The sequence below is a fragment of the Zootermopsis nevadensis genome, unplaced genomic scaffold (assembly GCF_977971745.1).
Source record: "Zootermopsis nevadensis isolate Lab colony 2312 unplaced genomic scaffold, Znev_1.0 Znev_ptg000012l, whole genome shotgun sequence".
Taxonomy (NCBI): domain Eukaryota; kingdom Metazoa; phylum Arthropoda; class Insecta; order Blattodea; family Termopsidae; genus Zootermopsis; species Zootermopsis nevadensis.
This window is the reverse complement of record NW_028259144.1, coordinates 343,262-360,893: the sequence shown is the minus strand read 5'-3', so window position 1 is coordinate 360,893 and position 17,632 is coordinate 343,262. Positions and strand designations below refer to the sequence as shown.

Here is a 17,632-nt window from a genome sequence, read left to right as displayed (position 1 = left end):
TCTGGGAAGCAGCTCTGTGAAAACTTCAAATTGTGGCCCTCCAGTTGACAAACTGCAGTAATGTTCAAAATTTGTGGATTCTGCCATGCGTTTAAATAGTGCAAAAAATCCTGACCAGCTGCCAGGACTTAATTTACATTGCTCCATTTCTGAGAAATACACCTGTCATGTGATTCATACTGGACAAATCAGAGTAACATCTTTAATCCGATGAGATTTAATTTTTCATACACGAGCTTCACAGATTTATCTGTGCAGTTCAATTCACTTTTGCATGATGACACGTCTTGCTAAATATTCAAAATTACACAGTTTGCGCAAGCCGCCCGTTTGTGAACTAGCAATTTCCCATTTAAATACGACTCTTGTTAGGTTATCTGTGGTCTTATAAAATGCCAAAGGAGGAAAGGGTGATGATATGCCAGTTCAGGCCATTAATACGGTAGACCTGTTTATTGCTGCTCTTGATGTCATTGACTCCTGTAATCGTAATGGCTTTCTACTCACATTTAAGTGGATTAATTAATGCATAAATATATGCCCAAATGGGATTCGAACCCCTACCTCTGCTTGTAGGCAATCTAAACATGCCGTGAACTTCTTACGCTGAATGACCTCCTTGATCACATTTGTTGGTATTTTGCAAAATAAAATTATAGATATAATATTGATTTCTATAATAACTTTACAAATTCTACTAAAAATATTTAAATAACAAATGAAAGTTACTAATTAACTTCAGTTGTACCTACAGGAAACGGAAATTAATTAATGCATAAATATATGCCCAAATGGGATTCGAACCCCTATCTCTGCTTGTAGGCATAACAAATGAAAGTTACTAATTAACTTCAGTTGTACCTACAGGAAACGGAATTATCTTTATCGGTATAACCAGAGATGTCCATGCGCGCGTAAATATGATAGTATGGATAGTACAGTACTCTATGTTTTGGTAGCTTATCTATGGAATAATCTGTGAATATGGCAGTTTAGTGTATATTGGTTGGCGGTTTCGTTAGTGATTTGTTGAGTTGTGAATTAATGTAATTAAGCGTTGAAAACGTCTGGAAAGGAGTTGAATAGTAGTCATGGCTGTGCAGCCCAATCAGCAATTAACTCTGGGTAAGATACCTGAATATATATAGATTGTAGTTTGTTTCTTACCTTAACATATAAGGAGGGAAACGTCCAGTATTGTGTAGCAACTGGACTGCTTTCAAAGTGCCTCTTGAAAGAATGACACGTACACTTCACGATGAACTTAACACGCAGTAATCACTAGCAAAAGCTTTTGACTGTGTAAATCATGAAATTTTGTTGGATAAATTGCATTTTTATGGCATTCAAGTAATAGCAGCGCAATGGTTCAGATCCTATTTAACAGATAGTAAACAAAATGTCGAAGTAAAAGCACCTAAAAACAAACGAAATTTTTCTCAAACCGGGGAACAATAAAACGTGGAGTTCCCCAAGGGTCAATTTTAGGGCCCTTGCTTTTTATAATATACATAAATGACCTTCCTCCAACAATGAAAACAATAAATACTTTAACAGAACCCATAATATTTGCTGATGACACAAGTGTAATAATTTCTAATAAAAATTTTGATGATTTCTGTTCAACATCAAACATAGTTCTGTCTCATATGAGTAAATGGTTTACTGCTAACAAGCTGGCCCTAAATCTAGATAAAACGAATATAATAAAATTTATAACAAATAACTCACCACAACTTGCTTTAAGTATGGGTTATAATGAAAGGAATATACAAGAGTCAGTAAATACAAAGTTCCTGGGTTTGCAAATTGATAACCATCTGAATTGGACAAATCATATTGATAAACTGGTACCTAAGTTAAGTGGCGCATGTTACGATCTCTGTTGCATGTCAGCAACACTGACACACTCAGATCAGTATATTTTGCCTATTTTTATGCTATAATAAAGTATGGAATAATTTTTTGGGGAAATTCATCAAACAGTAAAAAAATATTCACTTTACAAAAGAAAATTATTAGATTATTGTCTGGTGTAAAACCTAGAAATTCATGTAGAAATCTATTTAAGAGATTAGAGATCTTAGCTCTACCTTGTGAATACATATTTTCATTAATGAACTTTATTGTAAATAACCAATGACTCTTTCAAACTAATTCTGCTGTACACAGTGTCAACACAAGGAATAAAAATCAGCTTCATAGACCAGTTGCCAACCTCTCATGCTTTCAGAAGAGTGCATATTATGCAGGGATCAAAATTTTCAACAGTCTACCTTTAAGTCTCACAAGTCTTGTAAATAAGAAGGAGCAATTTAAGGTAGCATTAAAAAGATACTTAATTACACACTCCTTTTACTCTGTCAATGAATTTATGTTGTTTACAAATAAGTGATAAATTTTTCTTGTGTGTAATAGGTAAATCTATTTGTAGCTTATCATTTCTTTAGGTGAATACTTTGTTTTGTATTATTATTATAATAATAAAACTGTATGTTTGTATATTTCAGATGCTCCACAGCAGAAAAGTTTTGTGAATTTCCTCAAATCTTTACCAGAGGTAAGACATGTAGAACATACCGAGAATCACTAACTACATGGCTTGTCAGAGATTGGTGGATTGAAACTGTAATTTGAGGAATTTGTTTTAAGACAGGTTGTTCTGTAGAAATGTATTTGCCTTTGTTTTTCTGGAGATGTGCTGATTTGTAATTTTAAAACAGTATCAGTCACTTTCGTATTTTAATACAGTTCACTTGTCTGTGTTATGTTAGATTCAGGAACTGGACTGGAGTGAAGTCATTAAGGTTTTTACTGAAGTGGGGTACATTTTGGAATGAAGCTGCTTGATGCTCCTATATGTATATTTAATATGTTAATTTAAGGTATTGACATGTTTTGAATGAACACTAGATGAATGAAGTAACTGTTGGTTGAAGCATTTGGATATTTATGGGTCCAGGATTGCTCAGGCATGGGATAAAGTGGCTATTGGCTGGGCAGAAAGAAATACAAAAGTTACTGACTGGGACAGTTCAATGTTTGGAATTCCTCTTTCATATTTGGGACGTTCCGCATGAAAAGCTCATGTTGACTGAATTTGTCTGGTTTTCATTTGGTTCATAAAATAAGCTGTGACTGCTTTATAGTTCACATTTACAGTATCGTAGTGCCGGATGAGCACAGTGCAGCATCTTGTACACGATTAACCGGATTCTGGAGGCATAGCTCACTCATAACTTCCTGAAATTCTAAACTCTTGTTCAATCTTCGATGTTCCTGTCATGAGTTGGGGTGAAAAGGTAGTATGTTCACCAAGTTTCAGCATATTCCCTGTAGTTGGTGAAATGATTGTGTTAACAACTGCTGTTTAAAGAATAGAAATTGCAGATTTGGCTATGCTGTGGGGTGGTGGAAAACTGTTCAAAAAAAAATTGATACAAACTAGATTGATTTTTTGTTTATGGAAATTTATTAAAATAATGGTATCATGCAGTGTGTGTATAAGACTAGGTTTATTAACTGAACTCGTACTGTTTCCTTTAACATTGACTGTGGAGGATGTGGAAGTAACTATGGTCTAGTTTGAGGTACTGACCTAGTTTTACCGTGGACTTGTGTCATGATTTCTGGTCGACAGGTTTCTGAACCTTATGAACATGAAGCGCTACACAGTTTGGGACAAAATTGAAGGTCATGTAGCAATTTGTAGGCATATTACTTAACATGTTTATAAGAGAATGTCTTTAGTGCAGAGTCCCCATTAACAGTTTTCACTCAAGCAGACTGCAATGATAGAGCTTTACAATCATGTACGTATTTAATATTATTGTGGTTCTTGGGTTCTTCCTCGTAGTATTGGATGTCTGCCCACCCCCAGACATTTGGCAGTTTCTGTGAACATCATGCCTTTCAAGATATCCATGTTATCAACAAAGCTAGCGTAATGCTCATGTGCACAGTATTGGCACCATTTTCAGTCTTGAAATTTTGTGTGCATAGTGATCTTAGGTAAATATACAATTTTTTTGGAGGTAATTTTTTTTCCAGAAAATGGAAAACTGACAGAGAGACCACGCAAAATATTATTCTATGTTAACTAATTTTATTGTAATTTGGACATTTCAAATTTGTATAAGTACAAGATGTGAGAGTAGTATTAAAACCTTTAGGATCCTATTCTTGGAACACTAAAATGCAGTTCACAAATTTTACATGCTTTCAATGTCTGTCAGCCAATTAGTTTCCTCTAAATGATCTATTATTCTTCCATATTAAAGTGTGATGGTTGAGATTTGTTAGGGCACCACACTCTACCTCCCCGATATTCTTCAGTTGTCTGTGTACATACATCTAAAGAAAATGGACATCTTTGAAGGACATTATCTTTATTGCGTTTACCTCCTACATTAAACATTTTGTTTTGTTACTTTATGTTTAAAAATGCCATTCTATGTTTGTCAAGATAATGAACGTTACAGAGAACTGCAATGTATTCACACTACATATTGCTGTTCCATTCAAATGAATTACTATAAATTCATTGTCTCACACACTGCTGAAACTGCATATATTTTCTGATGCATGGCAATGGCCAAGAAATGTGTGACTTTCAGAATAGAAAAGTACGGAAATTATTATGTGAGGAACAGTGAAAGATTGTTTTCTTCAAACAAGATGGTGAATATAGTCATCCCTATGATTTTATAAGCCAGGAATGTGTAGATAACACTACTGTGTAGATCACTGGTTGAGGACTGATGTCTAGTCATGTTCAAACTCACTGCGTCCTTTTTTTAACCTATTCTTTCTTTAATTTTGTTGGCTATGCCATGTGCCTTGTCTTTTGCTGTCTCGTATGTATTGGAGATGTTGTTGCCAAGTCTCTTCCACCAACTGGGCTTCTCAGTTGACACAAATTCAAAACCCAGTTCTCCATACCGCTGCTTTGAAACAACATGTTCAACTGCATGATTGTGGTCATGTTGCTGCCCCCCATATTTCTCAGACCCCAGCAGCTGGGTTATTTCATCATCATTCTGCTGAGTTTGCCCAACGTATTCATGGTTCTGTCCAGCATGTTCTGTGTCTTCGTGATGTTGACTTTGTTGAAATTGTTTATCGTTTTCATGTTGTCCTACATGTTGAAATTCCTGTTCATTTGAAGTTTGATGAAATTGCCCTACTTGTTCAATATCTTCTTCATTTTCATTTTGTTCAAATTCTTGATTTTGTCCATTTTGTGATTCCTGGTGTTGGGGTCCGACATGTTCATTTTGGTTTTGTTCAAAGTCTTCATATTCTTGTTTTTGCCCATGTTGAGTGTCCTGATGTTGGTGTCCCACGTGTTCAATGTCTTGTTGTTCATTCTGATTTTGTTCAGTGTCTTCAAACTCCTGATTTTGTCCATGTTGTGTGTCCTGGTGTTGGTGTCCTACTTGTTCAATGTCTTGCTGTTCATTCTGATTTTGTTCAAAGTCTTCAAACTCCTGATTTTGTCCATGTTGTGTGTCCTGGTGTTGGTGTCCTACTTGTTCAATGTCTTCAAACTCCTGATTTTGTCCATGTTGTGTGTCCTGGTGTTGGTGTCCTACTTGTTCAATGTCTTGTTGTTTATTCTGATTTTGTTCAATGTCCTCAAACTCCTGATTTTGTCCATGTTGTGTGTCCTGGTGTTGGTGTCCTACTTGTTCAAAGTCTTCAAACTGCTGATTTTGTCCATGTTGCGTGTCCTGGTTTTGGTGTCCTACTTGTTCAATGTCTTCAAACTCCTGATTTTGTCCATGTTGTGTGTCCTGGTGTTGGTGTCCTACTTGCTCAATGTCTTGTTGTTCATTCTGATTTTGTTCAATGTCTTCAAACTCCTGATTTTGTCCATGTTGTGTGTCCTGGTGTTGGTGTCCTACTTGCTCAATGTCTTGTTGTTCATTCTGATTTTGTTCAAAGTCTTCAAACTCCTGATTTTGTCCATGTTGTGTGTCCTGGTGTTGGTGTCCTACTTGCTCAATGTCTTGTTGTTCATTCTGATTTTGTTCAAAGTCTTCAAACTCCTGATTTTGTCCATGTTGTGTGTCCTGGTTTTGGTGTCCTACTTGTTCAATGTCTTGTTGTTCATTCTGATTTTGTTCAGTGTCTTCAAACTCCTGATTTTGTCCATGTTGTGTGTCCTGGTTTTGGTGTCCTACTTGTTCAATGTCTTGTTGTTCATTCTGATTTTGTTCAGTGTCTTCAAACTCCTGATTTTGTCCATGTTGTGTGTCCTGGTTTTGGTGTCCTACTTGTTCAATGTCTTGTTGTTCATTCTGATTTTGTTCAGTGTCTTCAAACTCCTGATTTTGTCCATGTTGTGTGTCCTGGTTTTGGTGTCCTACTTGTTCAATGTCTTGTTGTTCATTCTGATTTTGTTCAATGTCCTCAAACTCCTGATTTTGTCCATGTTGTGTGTCCTGGTTTTGGTGTCCTACTTGTTCAATGTCTTCAAACTCCTGATTTTGTCCATGTTGTGTGTCCTGGTGTTGGTGTCCTACTTGCTCAATGTCTTGTTGTTCATTCTGATTTTGTTCAAAGTCTTCAAACTGCTGATTTTGTCCATGTTGCGTGTCTTGGTGCTGGTGTCCCACTTGTTCAATGTCTTGTTCATTTTGATTTTGTTCAAAGTCTTGATTGTGTCCATGGTGTGTTTCCTGATATTGATTTCCTGCTTGCTCGATGTCATGTTCATTTTGATTTTGTTTAAAGTCTTCAAATTCTTGGTTGTGCCCATGTTGTGTTTCCTGGTGTTGGTGTCCTACTTGTTCAATGTCTTGTTGTTCATTTTGATTTTGCCCAAAATCCTCAAAATCTTTATTTTGTTCGTGGTGTGTATACAGGTTTTCAGTTTGTTGAACTTCATCAGAGTCCTGCCCCATGTCTATCTTGTGGTCCCAATCGCCAGGCACAGGCTTACACAGTGTCCCCACTGTTAGCATGGCCAACATCAGTACTGCCACCAGAGCCATCTGCAACATGTACATTTCACTGTAACTATCCCCATAATGAAGCGCTTTCAAACAAAAATCATATTTAACATCGTGGTAGCAGAATCCTAAGTTTCAAGAGCTCTGATATTAAGTCCTGCCATGAACCACTTTTCATATCCTTTGTCTTACAGGTGGACATATTTCAAGAGATTTCCTACCAAAATTCTGGATGGCCCATTCTGTCATAGCCATAATAGTACTAGGATCAGGATCTGTGCTGATAATATTAATTTATTGAGCAGAAACATAAATAGGCATACCTTAAAGAGAAAAAAATTGACAGTGGAACCACAGTTCCCTAGTTAACATTGAATAACGGTTAATTGTAGAAGTATATTTGTATTAGGGAAGATTGGACATCGATCTCAAGAGAAGCCAAGGCTACACTGAAAGGGCCGTAGTGCTAAAGAGGAGGAGGAGGAGTATATTTGTACTGAAATATAATTTTATTCACACATTAATGTATACCTTTACATCTTATCTATACGTGACATTATCCGCCTACAGCCTATCTATGTGTTGCGTCATGTACTCAACACACTCACTCTAGAACCGTTCTTTGTCGAGTGTACCGTGATTTTATAAACGTTATTCAACGTTAAAACAACTCTGTTTGATGATAGTAAGGATTTTGGTCCAGAAATAAATGCAGAGAAATCTAAGTATGTGTTTATTTATGTCTTGTCACCAGACTGTGGGACAGCATCATTATGTAATGGTAACTATTAAATCCTTTGACAATTTGAGAAGTATCTGTTACCATGCAGTACATGTAAAAATGACAAGATTAGAATATACATAACTCTAGTTTGAACTTTTGTTTTGTATGGGTATGAAACTTGGTCTTTATATTAAAGGAAGAACACATATTGAGAGTATTTAGAAGAGAATTTTGACCTAAGAGGAAGAAAATTATGGTGCACGCAGCCATTTGTATGTGTTCATTTTGTATTATTCTCTACATCTTGTGGAACCAGAAGGTTCACCGCTATATTCACAAGGGCCCACCATTGGTCCTTATGCTGAGCCAAATGAATCCAGTCCACACCCAGAAAACGTTTTTTAGAAAAGGTATAAAGTTTGGTTTGAGTTTAATGCAGAGTAGCAGTTTTATATTGGATTTGTATGAATCAATATTAAATTGTCATAAGAAATTTTAGTTTTGACACCCCAGTCCAAAATTGCATTCAGTTGTTTCAGAAATGTAATGTGCTAACTTCCCATAATACATTAATTTAATGTGTTTTATGGAAATAATGCTTAGTAATTTTAATTTATATGATTTTATTCGCCAAACAGACATATTTTAAGGCAGTTTCTGAAACTTTGTGTGATGCACCATTAAGTTATTGACTGGCATTGGGTTAGCAGAACTCACAGGCTGAACACCACCAATGCCAAAGCTTGCCATTGGTCTGGTTCTAAACGAGTTCCATCCTTACAGATCCTCTGCCTAACAGTAGATTTTGAAGTGTTTTTTTATTCAGAAGTTTTCCCACCAAAATTATGTATACATTTCTTGTTGCCTACATGTTCAACCTGTCATACCACCAGATGATCTGTAATGTGTCCTCCATTTTCTGTCTACTTGTTCCTCTTAGTTGATTTTTGCCACCGCTCCCCCCCCCCCCCCCCCTCCCGACCGCAACCGTATATAACATCTGGTAAACGGGTTATACATTTTATTATTTTCTAGACAGGATAATAACCGTAAAACAAAGAGCAACACTTCATGTCAAGATGCTGAGGACAATAAATATGGATGTGTGAAGTGGAATCGAATTTCAGTCTGATGACAACCCAGTCATATGCGATCTTTGTTGAGTGTATGATACTTCTCAGTTGTTCATGAAATTACTTGCTTTCAAGGAATTGAAAAGCCTGTGCAATTCACACATCACAACCTTCCCAAAGATATATCTGAACATTTTTACCACCAGTGCCTTGGTCTTTGAAGTTATCTCAGCCTCTGCGATTTTTTCAAACAGTTTTGTTTGCATTTCTTGTTTTTAACACATACTACTTGTTCTGCCCATCTCATCCTTCTTGATTTAAAACCATAACAGTTTTAAGCAGAGATTAAGAATTATGTTGTTTTTGTCCAACCTCCTGTTCCATCCTCTGTCCTAACTGTTATTCTCTCTCTGACTGTGAGGCAAGTTTGCATACCCATAAAAACAACAGGTGAATTATAGTTTCACATATTATACAGGAAGACAAAGCAAGCATACCATGAAGCCAGTCTGCTCTTGGCCTTATGTGATGCATGCAGTCATTGACGACCCTTACCTGTGTCTCAGCTACGTCTCCCTCAGCACTTGCGAGTCAATTGCAAACAACACCTACATTGTGGCTGAGTTGTTACTTCTAGTCTCGCTGCACTTATCAGTTCCTGTTTCCCCCTGATTGTGGTTTTCAAATGGTCGGTGGAAGTCAAGTGGCATGTCCTTTGTTTGAGCAAGACAGTGTCAAGTGAATGTCCACCTGTATTATGTGCACTGGCTCTTCTTTCAGTGTCTTGTTTGTGCGTGTGTATGTTCCAACTACCTTATGAAATTTGGCATGAGTGTCCTGCCACACCACACATTTATCCCTTTTAATTTTCTGTTATTGATGGTACAGACATGGCACATGTGTGAACTTCTGGCATGGTAAAGGACTCTGAAAAGTTGGATGTTTGTTAGGATGATATTTCTATACATGACAGTCATGTGTAATGTCTTGATGTGGAAACCAGAAAAGAGACAAGACTTTCTGGTGAATCCTGTTGAAATTAAATGACATGGAAGACCAAGAAAGAGATGAAGGGAGGTTGTGTCCTTATGTTCATGATGGCTGCACCATTACCATATCAGGGATGGTGGCACTTTGCTTGAACAACATGTGTAAGTTCCACAGCACAAAATTTCTTACATTGTCCTACTTGTTAAACAAGAAGACTAAGATTCATGCTTATCATATAGCATTTAAACTGAAATGTATTCTTGGAAATATAGCATGGTGGGAGAAGTAAGAAATTATTACAAAATTTTGATAGGAGAATCTGTTGTAAAGTAAGAAAGACCAAGGAGTTTTTAGGATAATGTTAAGTTGTCAGGATGTTAGGTGGCTCAGTATCATATCCATTGGCAGGGCTTTGGCACTGTTGAACCACAGAGACCTATTCTGGTGCTTCCACTCAAAGTATTTGATTGTTGCCATCAGCTTCAGTGTGGTGGTGCATGCAAGCATTTGAGATGGCTGGTTCTTGGGTGAACAAGAAATACATATGCAGTTTCATTGGAATATCATGAGGGAAGAGACCACCAGCTTAAATATGTGTGGAAATTATCTATTTGTTTTGCATGAGAACTGAACAGGCTTAATTAATGAACACCTCAGGTTCTCTCCTTTGTACATTGCTATTCTGGTCACTGCTTGTTAGTGTTATTGATATTTTTGGTCCACTAATAATTAGTAACATATGAAATGATTGAACATGCCAGTTGTTTGTAGCATGAATTATGGTTCTTTTTGTCATTTTATAATATTATTGTATTACCTGTGAATCTTATGAAAGCACAGGATGCACAGTTTCATATAACAGCTAGCCAAAATGAATTTGTGTTATTAACAAATAACACCAATAAATATTAGGATTTGAGACACGTATCTAGCCTATACCATATGCATGTGAAGAGGCGCCTTTGTAATCGTCACACCAGTGATGTATGCAGGCATCTATATAGCCATGAAACGAGTCATGTAGACGCCACCATAACTGACTCCTATAATGATCATATCAACATATCCATACATGACTTGTGTAGTAACATTTCGTTAACTATCCCCCACCCCACCACCACCACCAGACCAAATATCCCAAATAGGCTGCTTGTACTAAAATGGTAGTTGGAAGGAGGAATGTAACATTTAATATGGAAAATGGCAGGAATTTATTGCTTTGTGCTGTAATCACTGGGAAATATTTACATTGTGTGAATATTAAATGAGAGTTTTTTACCCCCTCTTTAAAGTGGCAAAGAACAGCTTCAGTCTGCTTCATGAACAGAGTGATAGTCTTCTGTTTTTGCTGCCTTTTCCAAAACTGTTATTGAAATTAATGTTGTATAATGCCATTCCTGTTTGATGTAGCACTGATTTTCCAATTGAGTGATTTCCCATTTAGACAATTTGAAAAATGTCACTGTTTATAGCAACATACATAATTGTTATTACCTTTTATGTTATTGTTCTTACGTATTGTGGTTAATGGAAAACATAGGCTATTTTAACTATTTTTCCTTCATTGTCCAAATCACATAACTTCACCCATACTTTTCTTTCACTTTCTCCACAATTTGGTGAACCTTCCCGTTAGCTTCATCATAGGTTGATGTTACTTTGCCCTTTGTTTCTTCATATGCTGATGTGATGATGTTGCCCATTGTGTTCCACCAGTGTGGTTTCAGTATATGTGTGTCATTGATCACTCCGAAGTTGGTGCTGTTTGAATGCTCAAAGATTGAGTGTTGGTTTAGAATTTCAAATGCACTTTGCTGTTCTTCACTGTTGTGAGAACCAGCAGGTGGATGGTGTTGTAGTTTTGGGGATTTTTCAGACATCTCTTGACCAGAATTGTCACTGCCTTGTATTTGCCCTATCTGTATATCTTGGTCATCAGACAGTTGACTCTGTGTGTGTTGTCCAAATACATTAATAGCATCTTGAATTTGTCCAAATTGTTCAATTTCTTGGTCATCTGCCAATTGACCCTGTGTCTGTTGCCCAAGTTGATAATTAGCATCTTGAATTTGTCCAGCTTGTTCAGTGTCTTGATCATCTGACAGTTGACCCTGTGTATGTTGTCCAAGTAAATTATTAACATCTTGAATCTGTACAGTTTTTTCCATATCTTGATCATCTGATATTTGACTCTGTGTGTGTTGTCCAAATACATTAATAGAATCTTGAATTTGTCCAAATTGTTCAATTTCTTGGTCATCTGCCAATTGACCCTGTGTCTGTTGTCCAAGTAAATTATTAACATCTTGAATCTGTACAACTTTTTCCATATCTTGATCATCTGATATTTGACTCTGTGTGTGTTGTCCAAATACATTAATAGAATCTTGAATTTGTCCAAATTGTTCAATTTCTTGGTCATCTGCCAATTGACCCTGTGTCTGTTGTCCAAGTAAATTATTAACATCTTGAATCTGTACAACTTTTTCCATATCTTGATCATCTGATATTTGACTCTGTGTGTGTTGTCCAAATACATTAATAGAATCTTGAATTTGTCCAAATTGTTCAATTTCTTGGTCATCTGCCAATTGACCCTGTGTCTGTTGTCCAAGTAAATTATTAACATCTTGAATCTGTACAACTTTTTCCATATCTTGATCATCTGATATTTGACTCTGTGTCTGTTGTCCAAGTAAATTATTAACATCTTGAATCTGTACAACTTTTTCCATATCTTGATCATCTGATATTTGACTCTGTGTGTGTTGTCCAAATACATTAATAGCATCTTGAATTTGTCCAAATTGTTCAATTTCTTGGTCATCTGCCAATTGACCCTGTGTCTGTTGCCCAAGTTGATAATTAGCATCTTGAATTTGTCCAGCTTGTTCAGTGTCTTGATCATCTGATATTTGACTCTGTGTCTGTTGTCCAAGTAAATTATTAACATCTTGAATCTGTACAACTTTTTCCATATCTTGATCATCTGATATTTGACTCTGTGTGTGTTGTCCAAATACATTAATAGCATCTTGAATTTGTCCAAATTGTTCAATTTCTTGGTCATCTGCCAATTGACCCTGTGTCTGTTGCCCAAGTTGATAATTAGCATCTTGAATTTGTCCAGCTTGTTCAGTGTCTTGATCATCTGACAGTTGACCCTGTGTCTGTTGTCCAAGTAAATTATTAACATCTTGAATCTGTACAACTTTTTCCATATCTTGATCATCTGATATTTGACTCTGTGTGTGTTGTCCAAATACATTAATAGCATCTTGAATTTGTCCAAATTGTTCAATTTCTTGGTCATCTGCCAATTGACCCTGTGTCTGTTGCCCAAGTTGATAATTAGCATCTTGAATTTGTCCAGCTTGTTCAGTGTCTTGATCATCTGATATTTGACTCTGTGTCTGTTGTCCAAGTAAATTATTAGCATCTTGAATCTGTACAACTTTTTCCATATCTTGATCATCTGATATTTGACTCTGTGTGTGTTGTCCAAATACATTAATAGCATCTTGAATTTGTCCAAATTGTTCAATTTCTTGGTCATCTGCCAATTGACCCTGTGTCTGTTGCCCAAGTTGATAATTAGCATCTTGAATTTGTCCAGCTTGTTCAGTGTCTTGATCATCTGACAGTTGACCCTGTGTCTGTTGTCCAAGTAAATTATTAACATCTTGAATCTGTACAACTTTTTCCATATCTTGATCATCTGATATTTGACTCTGTGTGTGTTGTCCAAATACATTAATAGCATCTTGAATTTGTCCAAATTGTTCAATTTCTTGGTCATCTGCCAATTGACCCTGTGTCTGTTGCCCAAGTTGATAATTAGCATCTTGAATTTGTCCAGCTTGTTCAGTGTCTTGATCATCTGATATTTGACTCTGTGTCTGTTGTCCAAGTAAATTATTAGCATCTTGAATCTGTACAACTTTTTCCATATCTTGATCATCTGATATTTGACTCTGTGTCTGTTGTCCAAGTAAATTATTAACATCTTGAATCTGTACAACTTTTTCCATATCTTGATCATCTGATATTTGACTCTGTGTGTGTTGTCCAAATACATTAATAGCATCTTGAATTTGTCCAAATTGTTCAATTTCTTGGTCATGTGCCAATTGACTCTGTGTCTGTTGCCCAAGTTGATAATTAGCATCTTGAATTTGTCCAGCTTTTTCAATATCTTGATCATCTGATGATTGACTCTGTGTGTTTTGTCCAAATTTATTGTTAGCCTCTTGATTTTGAATGACTTGATCATCAGCAACTTCGTAAAGTGTTTGAGATTCATCATGAACTTGGTTTTGATCTGTTTCTTCAGTGATGTCAAGAGCTGCAGTTTCATTTTCACTTTTTGTTACTTCATGAGCTATTTCAATATTTTGGTCAATGTCTTGATTACCAGGCTGATGAGTCTGGGTTTGTTGTCTGACTACTTCAACAGAGTGTTGGTTTTGTTCTGTTTGTTCAATATTTTGACTAGCAATCAAATTACTTTGTGCTTGTTGTTTGAGGTTACCAACAGATTGATTATTTTGTTCAGGGTTGTCATCAGGCTCTGGATTTTGTACAGTTTTATTAATGTCTTTGTTATCAGATAAATGTGCCTGTGCTATTTGTCTAAAGCCGCCAACATTTGGTTGATTTAGTCCAGCTTGTTCTGTATTCTGCTCAACATGCAAGTGGCTCTGTGTTTGTTGTCCATTGTCTTCACCAAATTGCTGTGTGGGGAGATGTTGGAGCTGCCACTTATGTCGTTGTGCTTGTATAATTAATGTGAAAGATTTGTGACCCAGGGAATCATCCGTACTGTTATGGAACATGCTGTGTTGGATGTGCACAGGCTGCTGGAACTCAGATGTGCTCTGTTGGATGTGCACAGGCTGCTGGAACTCAGATGTGCTGTGTTGAATGTGCACAGGCTGCTGGAACTCAGATGTGCTGTGTTGAATGTGCACAGGCTGCTGGAACTCAGATGTGCTCTGTTGGATGCGCACAGGCTGTTGGAACTCAGATGTGCTCTGTTGGATGCGCACAGGCTGTTGGAACTCAGATGTGCTCTGTTGGATGCGCACAGGCTGTTGGAACTCAGATGTGCTCTGTTGGATGCGCACAGGCTGTTGGAACTCAGATGTGCTGTGTTGGATGCGCACAGGCTGTTGGAAGTCATGTGTGCTCTGGTCAACAGGTTGATAAAGCTTGAATTTGCTGTGCAGTGACTGTTGAATATTTGCTGCTTGCTGGGACTGAAACATGTTCTGGTGTGATTGTTGCATGTGAAAGTGTTGCCCAAACCCAAATGTTTGATGGTGTTTCTGTTCAGATTGTGCAGGCTGCTGGAATGCTGATGCCTTTTGTTGCACTTGTTGAATTGCTTCTGGTGGCACTCCAAACTTCTGAAGATGGTGAAAGTGAAATGTGTCAGTGTTTTCTGGCATCCGGTCCCCAAAGTGTTCTTGCCGTGTTTGTTGTGTGTTTCCACCCCAGCTGAATGTGTCTGGATCTTGCAAACTGGCGTGGAAATGTTTGAGGTCCCCGTCATGTTTGGGTTGGTGTGTCCCCAGGGAGTTGAACCTGCCTTGTGGCCATGCATAGCTGCGCTTCTGTCTCTCATTGCTGAGCTGATCCAACTCATCCAAGAAATTTGGGTTCATGGTGTCACTAGTAGATGGATCCTCAGCCTTAAAGTGGGGGATGAAGTTGCCTGTTTGATGGTCTCTCTCCCACTGTTGTACCTGTTGTAGTGATGGCTGCAAGTGTTGATATGACACAGGACTGCAAAATGCCCTCACTATCAGTAGGAATGCCAGCACAGCTACAGTGTTGGCAGCCATCTACAGGTGACAGAAAAATGACTGTGTTACCTTGACTGCTGAAACTGTGTGCTGTTTGCAGCCATTGTAGTTGGCTATGGTGGTAGATGATAAACATATTAACAGAATTAAATTTTGACATTACATATAAGAGCTGATGGGCAGTGAAAATCTGTGGTACAGGGCATTGTTACAGAATAGATTGCAAATTTGAATAATTTATATATTTAAAATGGCCAACTTTTGTCTGTCTGTCCCACCCTATTTGTTTAAACCACACATTGAAGAAAAAATTGTAGACTAAAAATGTCTGTCTTGGAGAGACAGACCATGAAAAAATAGCATCTGTTTTTTTTTAAATAGGCACTGTGACATCCCACAAACCGACACATTGTAGAAACAAATTTGAGTACAAAAATTACTCATCTTTGAGAGAGAATCCAGTACATTTTTTTTCTGTTTCAAAAATCAGAAAAATGGTTGTCAAAAAATCTAAAACACCAGCTTGTTTCTTCCAAATGACGTGTCATAGAAAAGATGCAAATACAGAAATGTTTCTCTTTTAGAAACAACCTGAGGAATATTATTGATCCTGTGTTCTGATAAATTATAAGTTCTTCCCAGGACTTCTTGTTTGTCGGTAAACAAAAATGCTATATATATTTGAAGTAGTACGTCATGCCTGTGTCACCTTCACACCACAAAGTAAGAGAATTGGTGGCTGTGACAGATCAAAGTCACAACTGGCTTCTCGCCATATTAAAGGTTTATTTTTGGGCAGGAAGCCACTTACCTTACATCAGTCATTCTCCTCACCCCACTGAAGTACTGCTGAATATTAGTGCACAAATTAACTGTGCATGTGAATATAAATATGACACTGAGTTTTCTGCACATTTCTTTCTTGCCTTTTAACATTTAATTTAAACAATTATTTATTTTAATCCGTCTTATCACAATATTTAAAATTTCTTATAATTAAGATAATAAAATATCATTGATGTTCCATATCGATTGATCGATTTACATTCCGAAATTTGAATCGATCAATCGATATGGAACATCAATGATATTTTATTATCTTAATTATAAGAAATTTTAAATATTGTGATAAGACGGATTAAAATAAATAATTGTTATAATATTCACAATATGACACAATTACAATATCTTATTTAATTTAAACCAAACTGTCTGTAGTTGCATTATGGGATCAAATAATGTGCTGCAGTGATGTGTGTTGTTACCAATTTTAATTAAGTTTATTGTCCAGAAACTTATAAAGTAATTGTTCACTTTAGGTGGAAGAATGTTCCCTAGTAAAACAGTTGCAGTTGCGTGACACAGCTTGGGGGAAGCGTGAAGGCCAGTTTAGTTAATCTCAGAAACAACATCAATGGTTTTTTGTCATGCAGCAAGTCAAGGGTTATTGCAAGGGCTCTGCTGCTTCGTGTTCAGGAGGTCCCAGATTCAAATCTCCAGCCTGGAGGCCTGCTGTCATGAGTGAACTTTGTTGTAGTTTCTCAGTGTCTTCAGGTAAATTCTGGGACAATATCTTAAATTAGGCCATGACTGCTTCCTTTTTACATCCTTTCTAATTCATTATTGACTAATAATTCTGTCATCTGATTCCACATAATCTGAGCCGTTGAACGTGTTAGAAAGATAGAAACAACAAGTGGTCACTGGTCATTGTCTCTGGGTCTTAAAGACTGTGTGTCAGCTCTACATAAAAATGTATTTTAATTGTCAAACGAAGGACTGCTTTATGTGTTGTTGATTTTTACCAAAATTATAAGTGTGCAGACATGTTGTAGTGGAGTGGGTCGGTAATCATTGAAACTGTGACCTACCTTCTGGTTCTCTGCTCCTCTTATCAGCGCTGCTCTGAGTTTCCTCTGTTGATATCTTTGCACTGCTGTGGTTTTATATCTCTCCCCACTCAGCCTCATCACTTGTGTGCATCATTGTAACAACTCACATTGTGAAGGGGCCTTCATGCTCCATCTGCCTTTGCAATAGCAAGTCTGGTGGTGTGCCAGTCACATCTGAACCAGCAATCTG

The 17,632-nt window shown here is 37.0% G+C and overlaps 2 protein-coding genes across 2 annotated transcripts in view; one reads left to right on the top strand and one right to left on the bottom strand.

Moving 5' to 3' along the window:
• The first annotated feature begins 840 nt into the window (after positions 1 to 840).
• Positions 841 to 17,632, top strand: part of spel1 (DNA mismatch repair protein spel1) — a 30,154-nt gene continuing 13,362 nt past the window's right edge. The window contains exons 1-2 of the mRNA XM_022082595.2: positions 841 to 1,125; positions 2,511 to 2,560. Coding sequence (XP_021938287.1) covers positions 1,092 to 1,125; positions 2,511 to 2,560 — 84 coding nt within the window. The 5' untranslated portion in view covers positions 841 to 1,091. The remainder of the gene's footprint in view (positions 1,126 to 2,510; positions 2,561 to 17,632) is intronic.
• LOC110838927 (uncharacterized) lies at positions 4,372 to 17,581 on the bottom strand. Its single transcript, XM_087347556.1, has 3 exons — positions 17,422 to 17,581; positions 11,330 to 15,589; positions 4,372 to 6,998 (listed from the first exon to the last, which is right to left on the bottom strand). The coding sequence occupies exons 1-3, from the start codon at positions 17,518 to 17,520 to the stop codon at positions 4,797 to 4,799; spliced, it is 6,561 nt and encodes a 2,186-aa protein (XP_087203682.1). The 5' UTR covers positions 17,521 to 17,581; the 3' UTR covers positions 4,372 to 4,796.